This window comes from Sebastes umbrosus, chromosome 6 (genome assembly GCF_015220745.1).
Source record: "Sebastes umbrosus isolate fSebUmb1 chromosome 6, fSebUmb1.pri, whole genome shotgun sequence".
Taxonomy (NCBI): Eukaryota; Metazoa; Chordata; class Actinopteri; order Perciformes; family Sebastidae; genus Sebastes; species Sebastes umbrosus.
Window position 1 is genome coordinate 32,796,812 of NC_051274.1, and position 12,587 is coordinate 32,809,398.

The 12,587-nt window shown below is 39.2% G+C and overlaps 1 protein-coding gene across 3 annotated transcripts in view; it reads left to right on the forward strand.

The window, feature by feature from the left end:
- Positions 1–12,587, forward strand: part of LOC119489607 (thymocyte selection-associated high mobility group box protein TOX-like) — a 116,856-nt gene that overhangs the window by 73,639 nt on the left and 30,630 nt on the right. For all 3 annotated transcript variants that reach the window (XM_037772284.1, XM_037772285.1, XM_037772283.1), the window contains one exon: positions 3,296–3,541. In XM_037772284.1, the coding sequence (XP_037628212.1) occupies positions 3,296–3,541 (246 nt within the window). The remainder of the gene's footprint in view (positions 1–3,295; positions 3,542–12,587) is intronic.

A 12,587-nucleotide genomic window follows, 5' to 3' on the forward strand; every position in this document is an offset into this window, starting at 1 on the left:
CTGTGGTCTATTGGACCCTCTTCTACATCCATGATCCGTGGTCTATTGGACTCCATTTTGGAGGTTCTTGACATGAAAAAGTTTGAGATTGCTCTCAAAATCTGTGTGCCGGATTTTTCTAACTTCCATTTTTGTCCATCGCTCACTTAATGCTCCTCTAGGAAGCAGCCGGGCAAAAAAGTTTAATAAATAAATAAGTAAATAGTTATAATAGTATGCATATTTATAATATTTTTATAGTTCAACACAGGCCATTTTCGGTGGACACATTAAAATGATGACAATAGAATAGAAATCATTTTGTTTTACTTTTGTACGGCACTTTGTAGGCGGACGTTTCAGTCCAAAATGGCGGAAGCGTAGCTCTGCGGCTGGGCGCTGACTTTGCAATTGAACCTTCATTTCTTGAGCGCTATACATTCTTTGCCTTAACCAAGAAAGAAAATGCTTGTGTTGTTATGAAAGACGATGGAAAACCACATATTTTCTCATTTACACTGAAGGACAAAAGAATTCATTCTCTGCTGATTATTTTCTCAACTACAGTAATTGATTAAATCTCTTAGTTTATCTCACTATGTCAGAGTCAAATGTGACATCTTAAAATATTTGTTTTGTTCAAAAACACAAAGATATTCAGTTTATTACGACTAAGAAAGGCAGCAAATACTCACATTTGAGACGCTGGAACTTGGCACAGATGCACAAACCAGTGAGATTTGTTTTTATTTGTTTGAATGAAACCTAGCGCATATGCTTGTTAACAATAATAACAAACGACAGCGAGAGAATAAATGTTAGACAACGAAGACACATTTGCAAAACCTTTATCGTGGGAAAAGGAATTGTCAGTGACAATATTTGTGAGCAAGCACCAGGAGTGAGTGTTATGGGAAGAGAAAACAGCACATCACCCCCTGATAGTAAACTACTCCCTTTTATTATTATTATTATTTTCTCCCTAATGATAGTGCACATTATGAGACTTTTATCCTATCTTCAAGCACCAGTTCTGCTGGTGGGGACGTCGAAGCTGTTCCTCGAAGCTTTCTCGCCATTTGTTTGCTAAAAAGTATTTGTTTGCAAGATGAATTGCCGCGCTGGCAGGCGAGATGACAGCCTACACGAAGATGATATTGAATTGATTTCTGAAATGTTGCAGAACGGACTAGTTGATGTGTACCACGAGACATGAATAATAAAAATTCTATTAAAAAGCTCTTGAATGGCTGACACTGGAATATTATTTGTGATGATTAATTTTCTTCAGTCATTATAAAGGGGAGTTGGCATCAGATTGCCTCTGACAAAATTGCTTTTCATTCCCTGGTGAATACCCTCAGTATGCTTTTTGAGAGCACGGAACCATATTTCTCAGCGTAATATTATGTCAAGATAGGCCCTGGAAAAGACAAGCACGGGCTCCGCTCATGTATCACCTTATTAGTGCCATAAAAACCGCTGCTGTTTTACCTGCTGGGGGTCATTTGGACACACTGGATATATTTCATAATGAGGAATGTGAGGTTTATTTAGTCCACTTTTTTCTGTCTCTAAAAAATATGATTGGCATCATAATTATGAGATAATAAAATAGCCACTGAGTGTCAATGGTGCTTTTCCACATAATGAATTTGATTAACTGTATTTTAAAAGGCGTGCAGGCTGACAGTTTGTTGCTTTAAAGCTGTCAAGATTTTTCTGAAGCAAATTATTCTGTACAGCAGCTGTTGTCTAACTCTAATTAATTTGCTGTGTATGTTTGTGTTGAATTAATTCTTTACACTTTTGTAGGCGCAACAATTTGCATTTCTAATTATTTTTATTTTCCCGGCAAAAACAGCCTGAATTGACTGCTTAGCAGTTCAGTGTCTGCTGCAAACACACATCTGAACAACAACAAAGTGCAACAGGTGCATTTAAAAGCCAATTACGAAGCTTTTTAATTACTCTGTCTGGAACATCCTTTGTTAGCGGTTTCTGTCCTGCGTCGTTGCTGAACTTCAGTCTGCCATTAAAAATGTTGGATAGCAGCACGGCTGCCTGGTGGGCATGTTTTTCTTAGAGATTCTAAGCGATGAAACCGGCTCCTCTATTTTATTTATGCTGTAACTAAATGTGCCACTGTTTTGAGACGCAGGTACAACGTTCCTGTGTTGTAATGTGGATTTTCCTGCATGTATGATTCCTCCCACGTCCCAAAGACATGTAAATCGCTGTCGGTGGGTTATGGACTCTAATTTGCCTATACATATAAACGTGTTATCTGTGACCTCTCCTGGCATTTTTGTTTGTTTTATTAATATTAGGGCTGTCAATCAATTAAAATATTTAATCGCAAATTAATCACACATTTTTTATCTGTTCAAAATGTACCTTAAAAGGGAGATTTGTCAAGTATTTAATCCTCTTTTCAACATGGGAGTGGGCTAATATGCTGCTTTATGCAAATGTATTTATACATTTATTACTGGTAATCAAATAACAACACAAAACGATGACAAATATTGTCCAGAAACCCTCACAGATACTGCATTTAGCATAAAAAATATGCTCAAATCATCATCAAATGGGCATGTCTGTAAAGGGGATACTCGTGGGTACCCATAGAACCCATTTTCATTCACATATCTGGAGGTCAGAGGTCAAGGGACCCCTTTGAAAATGGCCATGACAGTTTTTCCTTGACAAAATTTAGCGTAAGTGTGGAGCGTTATTTAGCCTCCTTCGCAACAAGCTAGTAGGACATGGTTGGTACCGATGGATTCTTTATGTTTTCTAGTTTCATATGATGCCAGTATCTTCACTCCAGCTTTACAACTGAGCACTAAATTGAGCAACAGCTTAAAATGTTGCGTTAATGCGTTATTATCACGTTAACAGCTCTAAATAATATACGTTGGGATTAGAGCTGCAACGATTAATCGATTAGTTGTCAACTAATTAAACACCAACTATTTTGATAATCTATTAATCGGTTTGAGTAATTTTTTAAGATATAAAAGTCTAAATTCTCTGATTCCAGCTTCTTAAATGTGAATATTTTCTGGTTTCTTTCCTCCTCTATGACAGTAAACTTGTGGACAAAACAAGACATTTGAGGACGTCATCTTGGGCTTTCAGAAACACTAATCGACATGTTATGACATTTTATAACCCAAACAACTTATCGAGAAATTAATTCAACGGATTAATCGACGATGAAAATAAGCGTTAGTTGCAGCAAAAATAAGTAAAAGGTCGCTGTGATTGCAGTTTCATCCTCTTCTAAAACATCTCTTCTCTGCTTTTCCAGAGCTACAGAGGCAGCAGTGGCGGAGGAGGAGCAGGGGATGAAGACTACGAGATCCCCCCAATCACACCCCCCAACCACGCCGACCCTTCTCTGCTGCACCTCATGGAGCACGAGTCAGGTTACCCCTTCCACTCCCTGCCTCACAACGGCCTGCTCAACACCTACTCCTACCCCGAGCTGCCTGCCCTCATGATGTCCAACATGCTGGGTCAGGACACCCACCTCCTCTCTGGGCCTATGCACTCGGTGAGTACACCTTTTTCTTTTTTTTCTTTTTTGTCTGTCCCCCCTTTTAGCTGCGGCCCTTTGTGATCGTGCAAGTCAAGCACTGTGGTGGGCTATTAGTCTCCGTGGTCAGAGGGCTGGAAGTCAGCCAGCGAGACAGCGCGGAGAACATTTTCTCTGCAGGTTTGTGTCGTGGAAAGTTCAGTCTTTTAAAAAAGTTATTGATCTTATGATACTGTATTGAAGCTGCAAACGCATACAAACAGCAATGAAACAGAGAAATGACTAATTCTTCTGTGTGCCGCTCTCAATAATCTCTGATTATTTTTTCATAATAGCAAAGAGTTCTTCTATTAAAGTGATAATTAGCCCGGTTAAAGGCCGAGGAAGCTGAGACAGTGCAGTCTGAGCGAGGCCAGAGCGTATAATACATGCAACATTTATAAATACAGAGAGAGCTTGCTGCCTCCTTAACACCCAGACTTCTGCAGCACAGCTCCTTTTAATATCCATCCAGCTGCACAACGCATTGCCTCAAAGTGAGCCAAGAAAGGGAAGCAAGAAACTCGGCGGCGCTGCACATTTTCATTCGTTACGACCGGCAAAAGCTAAAGAGGAACGGGGCGGGATGGAGGGGTGGGGAGCAGGTTTTGAACAGGAAAATCTTGACGAAGAGAGGGGGGATACCCCTTGTCAGCTGATTTTTTTGTTCAAAAGGATGCCGAGGACCCCCGCCCCCCGCCCCCCCTTCCAGTAAAGGGACTTTTTCTTGTGTTAAACATGCTTCAGACCGAACATGTAAACACCCCTGGCGAACACATTCAAATGCTTTAATCATAGGATCGAACCAGATGAATTATAGATGGCCCGTGTGGTGAATTATTCAACGTTATATACTTTCATCTGACATAAATATTACTTTTTTTTTTCTCTCTCTCTCTCTCTGCCCTCCATCATGAATATTTATGCTTTAATGTGAGCATCCGTGGCATTTATCCTCCGTTAATCAGGTCTTATGTGATTTTCAGAATCAAACTGCGTAAGTTGCAAGCACCATTTTTTTTTTTTTCTCCTCCCGTGGGTGGTAGCTAAGGCCTCCATTAAAGCCAGTCTTCAGGATTAGGTCACAATCCATTGGTGCTGAATGTGCTTGGTGCAGGAGAAAGATGTTGTTGACTGGGACATTTTCAGTCAATCTGCTTTTTTGGTGTCGATGGCTGGTTTGACGAAACCTACACAACAATATGGATGAGTTGAGGATAAGAAGGATGCAGTATTTAGTGTAAAGTTATTACTAATGTGACATCCATGCACCAACAAAGCAAACCAAATAGTGTTTTACAAGGAAACAGAGAGGGAGTGCCTGCTTCTTAAACAGCTTTTGTTTCACCTTTGCAATTATTTATTTTCAAATAGCCCTTCAGGGTAATGTTCCATTTTCTTATTTCACACCCCCTTTTCTCATAAATGAACCGTCATTGCAATAAATCACCCGCACAAACAGAGACTTGCACACACTGTGAAAGGTCCGGAGATTTATGTAACACATTCATGTTTCCCACTTCCACATTTTAGTACTACTCTAGCAGAGCCTGGCTAATAATAGCCGCTATTAATATTTCTTGTTGCCTAGCAACCCCGGCAAGTAATAGCTTACTCTGGAAAAATAGATGACCGATAAGGAAGGAGGAGGGGGTTGGAGTGGAGTGGGGTAGGGAGAGAGTAGGGGGGGGGGATTCAATTCATTTATTATCTCCTGGGACAAGAGGAGCTTATTTCTGAGGCTGCGGAATAGCAAAGTAGGCTGTATATTGAGAAATATTTTAAAGCAATTGGAGATGACGTTATTTTCATTTTGGTTCCATTAGGGATGTGTCATTTGATGTTTCCCCAACAAAGTCAATTAACCTTAATTTCATACCGATAAAGGTATAATAAGGGAGATTGAATTTATGCCGGCTGAATGCTTAAAAGAATAATAAGGGTGGATGGAAATAGGCTCTCGGTGTAACCGGGGTCGGAAATGAAGAGACAAGCCTTTTTACCTTTGTTGTATTGTATTAACAAAAGCCTCTCGGTAAAAACCCACAAAATTGGAGGAGATAGCTGGAAAACCTAAAACGCTAATCGTTCAACGGTCTTCTTTCACCGTTGCTGAAGAAGCAAATAAAAAGTCAACAGCGTTACCTTAAGGATACACTCCTCTTCAATAAAAGCTATCCTTCAGAGCACATATAAACCTCCTACAAGTACAAGCTCAGCTGGAGCAACAGATACGCTTCATCTCCAGGGATGTTGTTGCTGGTTTTTGTACAACATTTAGCCCGAGGCTAAAGCTCTGTAAACTTCTCCCTGCTTTGGGATTCTCTTTTTCAGCGCACATCGATCCTACAGCAAACACGGTTAAATCATTACAGCGGTGAGAGCAGCGGATTGACCATCATCTTCATGCTGCATACTGTATACGCACACTATTTTGCATCCTGGCAGCTTTAAAGTGTGTAATTTCTGCTCATTTAGAGCTGACTATATAATAATCTTATGATTTCTGGCAAGCAGAACAGCATATGTCTCTACAAGAGCCCTGTTTTTTACAGCTAAATTTATTATGTCTGACAACCTCCTCTTTTCCATCTAATTATGACTCCACAGGCGGCAGAAATATTAGCTGGTGAATCAAAAAGATGTGAAGCAGATGGGAAAAAAAGCAAGTGTCAAATACATGCATTTAGTATTAGGCAAATTTCAGAGCTTGAACATTTGATGTACATTGAGGTTTTTCTATTTTTATTTTCAACCGGCACTTTGTTTCGGTGTAGGGTTTGATTCTTTCTGCTGCAGTCGCATGTTGTTCATAATAGTCTTAACTGACAATTTTGAACCATTTCTCCGACTTCAAATTGCACCATTTACAAGGACTCCAACAAGCAGAAGGATCGGTGTTATAAAAGACAGAGCTGTCAATCAGAAATGCTCTTACATTCTCTTAACTCCTCCCCCACGACGCTGACCTACTCCGTCAGCTCAGGGAAGAAAGGGCCGAGTCTTGGATGACTGGATACGGCGAAATGTAACATGCCTTCGTGTGAGAGCTCATTGCGAAAGGGAGAATCCCCCATCTCACCCTTAGCTGTCAGCGTTTCTGCCACCCCGGCGCACGGGGGAAAAAGGTGGCACCCAGGGGTCTCATGTTCAACAAGCCCCCCCTGATCGTTCAGGTCTGGCTGAGGCTGCAGCCGAGGGGGGGAGATGCAAGCAAGATGGAGCGCTTTGAAAAAATATAAAGGAGGAGGGGACGCTCGCCAGCAGACGGTAATGAGGGGTCGTGGAGGAGTTTGCAGAAACGGCCCCAACATGGAGCCTTGAGGGGCGCCGGCGCGTTTAAATATTGAAACAGAGCGCCAGCCCCTGTCTCATTACCAGTGTAATGAGGCTGGTGAGGGAGGAGGGAAGCCCCTGCTGTCAAAAAAAAAGCAGCTGCCAGTTTTACAAGTTTATGTCACACATTCAGTCAGATGAGTCCTGATGGGAAGTTTGTTCAGTTTTGTTAAACATGCGGTGCGAGATTCATATTTTTTGGCAAGATGTGTGACACGCCATCGGCAGTCGGTTTTTAACGTCCCACTGTGTTGAGACACGAAAAGGTGAATGATGCGCAAAGCAAAAGCGTGCAATAAGAACGCCGTTCTTGCTTTAGGCGTGTCATTTTCACGCCATGTAGAATAAAAGTGGAGAAGGACTACTAATGGTGGGTGTGAGGAGAGGTGGATGGGTCCAACAAACACAGGACTTTTAAAGGGACTGTTTGTAACTTCTTAAACATATAAATCAATCCGGGTCGGTGTTCCTTGGCGTGGCTAAGCTGTTCAGACAAGACTCCAACACAAACTACACAGAAGCACCAAAACCGCAAAGTTATATCTAGTGAAGCCTGTCTTTCAAAACAGTGTTGGCCGCGGTCGGAGGACGCTCTGAGAATATCTAGTGAATGTACAGTGGACGTTTGTGCAGAAATAACTGCTGCAGCTCCTCCAGACCAACAGAGGTTTCCCGTGTTTTGTGAAGTGACGGGGCTCCGCAGCGAGAAACGTTATCGTCTCCGACCAAAACTCCGGTGTCTCCCCTGTTCCCTCCGGCCGCGGTCGGGAGGCTGAGGCAGGAAAAGCCAACACTAGGATCAGCATTGATTCATGGAGAGACCTTCGTCTGGTCAGCTAACATTACTGCCAAGCAGCTGACATATAGAGTGATATTGTGGTTTTAGCTGACGTGTGTCACCTTACTGTTTTGAGCCATGCACGTTCATGTCTATGTAGAGCGAGCGTGAGCGCGAGCAACAGTGACACTGACTTTAGTTGACTTAACGGCCACAGGTGTCGCTGTTAACAAGCATTTCTGATTCTTGCAAAGAGTCCCTTTAACTACGAGACCGGTGTTTTGTTTCGTAAGTTATGTTAGTGACGTTTGTGACATGTTTTCCGTAGTTATGTTACGTCTTTTCAGGTGGTATTTTCCGTAGTTAACGTACTTATTTTAAGCCCAACCATGACGTTTATCCTAAACCTAACTAAGTAGTTTTTTTGCATAAACCTGACTAAGTGGTTTTGTAGCCTCCTGCTGGTACTGCACCTTAGTATTTTCACGATACTGGAATTTCTAACTTCGATACGATGCAAAATATAAATATTTGATACCATTTTTGATACTACAGGGAAAAATGTACACAACATTGAAGGCATAAAATATAAGATTTTTCTCAAAAGATAAGTAACAGTGTGTGTGTCAAGTGTCGGAGAGCAGAAAGTGCAGCTGGAACCTGTGTATGGATACTGCGGAAAAATGAGTATTTAAACCGTTTCAAATATTCAGTATCAATATGTATGGATACTTTGATTTTGACAACACTACTGCACTTTAATACACACATGTAATACTCACACCGTGGCAATTTAAAACATGACTCTGATGCGTAATCCTTTGGTGGACAGTTTGTCGCGATATCGGTTGTTACTGGTGACGAGCTATTATTGATATCATGGATAATAAGTCATTTGAAGATACGACTTTGGTTGTTTATTTTTAAGGCTGCATTAACAGATTTTGATAGATTGATGGGCAGAAGAATTCCACATCAAGATGGCAGACACACTGCTCTTATCACTTTATAAAGTCGTTATTGGAGCAACTTTAGCATTCATTTAGAGTTATGTTGGTGGACATTAATGGAAATAATGTGTAATATTCACTCTCCTTTTTAGCTGTGGTTCAGTTTCAACCAACCCCTGAGGTAAATGTCTGGGTCTCTGGCTGCTACATGTTTGACTTCCCGGATAGTCGCTAACTTTTGTCTGCTGTTTTGGTGCTGAGCTTGTGCGATACATTCAGATCGTCAGAGCTGTTTTTCTGAAAACTACTACTACTATGTTAAGACTGAAGGGCTGTACAATTAATCAAACTGTTATCAAAATCGCTGCAGAGATTCCTGACCTACACATCATATTCTATAGAGTTAAGAAAGCATCTTTGTTTGGTACATATCCCTGTAAAAATCACACCATAATCATTTTAATATGTTTTTCAATGAAAATGCGAATAATGGTGTAAAACTTATCATTCCTTCTAATATCGTAAATCATATTGCAATATCAGTTGAAACAGTTTTTTTCAAAATTATTCAGCCCTATTAGACTCTACCAAACAATGCATTATCAGGATGTAAACCCAAAATAATTAGCTAAAAGAGGCTGCAAAGCTGCAGCTGGGTGATAAGTCACTGTGACATATCACCTAAAAAACTCACCTCAACCCGGCCTATTAATGATGCAGAAATACTGAGTGCATTAGTACATCTCTGTGCAATAGTGCAGTGTGTTTGCACTATGTGGGTGTGTGTGTGTGTGTGTGTGTGTGTGTGTGTGTGTGTGTGTGTGTGTGTGTGTGTGTGTTTGTGTGTGTGTGTATGTGTGTGTGTGTGTGTGTGTGTGTGTGTGTGTGTGTGTCTCTTTATTTCCAGGATCAGTCTTTGTCAGAGTCACTGATTGCTACAAGGTTATGTGAGCTTGACTTCATTTAATCTGTGAAAGGAAATTTATTTTGCATCACTTGGCATTTAGGACAAAGACAGTCGGGGTGGGGGAAAAGGCCGTAACTATTTTAATGCGGCGACATAAAAGCGGATATTGACAGCTGTGTTTATTGACAGCGCAGGGATAGTTAGATATAGAGGGCCAATCAGGCCGTTAAAACGATCGGAGTAAGCCTATCAACGTCGGACACAAAGGCTGTCGTAATATCAGATTTTCTTCTCTTTCTGTAACTTTGTTTATTGTGCGTTTTGTCTCTTTATTGTCTAATGAATTAAACTCAAAATACAAGTGTAAGGAGGTGCAGAGAGAGTCCGTAAGCATAACTGTATATATTATTATTATATATTATAATTATAGAGTACGGTCTAGACCTGCTCGATATAAAAAACGTCTTGAGGTAACTTCTGTTATGATTTGACGCTACATAGAAACAAATTAAATTGAAGTGAATATATAAAATGTTTTAAGAGGCACTGGATTATTTACACAATATTATCATTTGTGTATTATTAACATGATATCAATATTTACCGGTGTATCGCAAGTCAAACTCAGACAAATATATTCAGACAGTGTTCACAGTGAAATCCAGTTACCTATCTAATGAAAAGCCTTAAAATAAACTTTATCTAAAAGGAAAAAACATGTCACTGAAAATTGCAGTTTGACTTGACTTCACATGCTCAGTGCAGCTGGATTACTTTTTACGGTTTTAAATTGAAACAGCAATTTTTTTATTTATTTTTTTCAGTGTAGGTTTTAGACATATCTCATATGACCCGCTTGCTCTGCTGCCTTTCACTGGGATAGATATGACATCTCCGTGACGTTCCCAGATAAATCACTGTTTGTAACAGTAGAAATGTTTTCTGTTGCGCCTTTTCATTTCACAAAAAAAAAAGACAGATGCCCTTCAGTGCTACGCCGCACAACAGGGGTGAACAATGTGTCTTGTAGTTGTCAAGAGAAATGACAGCGAGATAATTGGCGGGGCACTCCCTGTTTCATTTAAACCGAAACAAATAGGCTTCCAAAGAGAGAACTGTGCTTTAAAAAAAGTAAAGCTTTGTTTTGTGGCGGTTTATTATGCAGGCTTCGCAGTGAAGTAATGAAGAGGAGTATTAACAGATTGAGCATTAAAAAACAAATGCACATTCATTGCAGTTCATGAATATTCATGGCGCTAATTCAAATAACCTTAGGCGACTGTTACGACTAATGAATATTTAAAACAGCTTGGTCACAGAGATTTGAACATTGCGTTACAGCTGACTTTCTGGGATCATCTCGTACAAGGGTAAACAATTAGGAGAGGCAAAAACAGATTTCAGTGGTGATCAAAATACATCTGGAAAACAATATCTCATGTTGTCACATTAGTTACGGGCCATTGGCGCTCCAGAGGGGGGGACGTGATGACATGCGAGAGGACAATGAGGTGAAGAGTTGGCAATAATCATGACTATTAGTTGATTAATCAATTAGTCAGTCGACGGAATATTAATCGACAACTAGAGCTGCGACAATTAATTTAAATAAACAATTTGTTGTCAACTATTAAATTAGTCTGCAACTATTTTGAAAATTGATTAATTGGTTTGAGTAACTTTTAAAGAAATTCTCTGAAATGAATATTTTCTGGTTCCTTTACTCCTCTATGACAGTAAACTGAATATCTATATATGAGTTGTGCACAAAACAAGACATTTGAGGACGTCATCTTGGGCTGATCCACATTTTTCACCATTTTCTGACATTTTATAGAACAAACAACTAATCAATTAACCGAGAAAATAATTAACAGACTAATCAACAATGAAAATAATCGTTAGTTGCAGCCCTATCGACAGCTATTTTGAAAGTTTCATGCTAAATATTAGCCGGTTCCAGCTTCCAAAATGTAAGAATTTGCTGCCTTTTCTCTGTTTTATATGATTTTAAACTGAATATCTTAAACTTCAAAAGCCTAGTAACCCTGAACAAGATTAAAACTACAGTGAAATCTATTGAGGATGTCTGTGTGCAAATGTTTTATCTGGGGCTGCAGCTATCGATTAGTTTTGTAATTGAGTATTCTACCGTTTATTCCATCGATTAATCGAGTAATTGGATAAAAAATACTTTTGCTTTAGTAAGGAGCAATGGGAAATATAAAAAAAGGGAAAATGAACAACTAATTGGTTTCCTTTTTGGAAAAATCGGCATTTGTATTGCTTGAATTGCATACGATAAGATTATATGTCAAAAACAAACACATTTAGTGCATTTAAGTGTAATATTACAATCTGGGTTTGAAATAAAACTTTATCTGAAATGCAAACAAATAATAAACAAAGCTTTGATGAAAAGAATTTGTAATCAAATTACCTGAGTTACTCAGCCTTAGTTTTATCTGATCATTTTAATGTTACTCAGCATAAAGTGATCTTTGATCTCAATGGGAGAAACCTGGTTAAATAATGACTAAATATATATTTTTTTAAAAAGAATACTTTTGAGATTTAAACAGTTGGTTTTGTCAAAACTAGTCGATTATTTTCTCTATTAATTGATTAGTTGTTTTGTCTATAAAATGCCAGAAAATGGTAAAAAAAAAGCCCAAGAAAACGTCCTCAAATGTCTTGTTTTGTCCACAACTCAAAGATATTCAGTTTACTGTCATAGAGGAGTAAAGAAACCAGAAAATATTCACATTTAAGAAGCTGGAATCAGAGAATTTTAGAGACTTTTGTTTCCTTGAAAAATAACTCAAATCGATTAATCGATTATCAAAATAGTTGCCGATTAAATTAATAGTTGACAACTAATCGATTAATCATTGCAGACGTAATCTCAATGGGACAAACCTGGTTAAATAAAATGTTAAAAATAAAGAGATTTAAACAGTTGGTTGGTCAAAACAAGCAATTTGAAACTGTAACTGGGAAACTGGGATGTGCCTTTGTCACTATTTTATGACATTTTGTAAACCATATTATTAA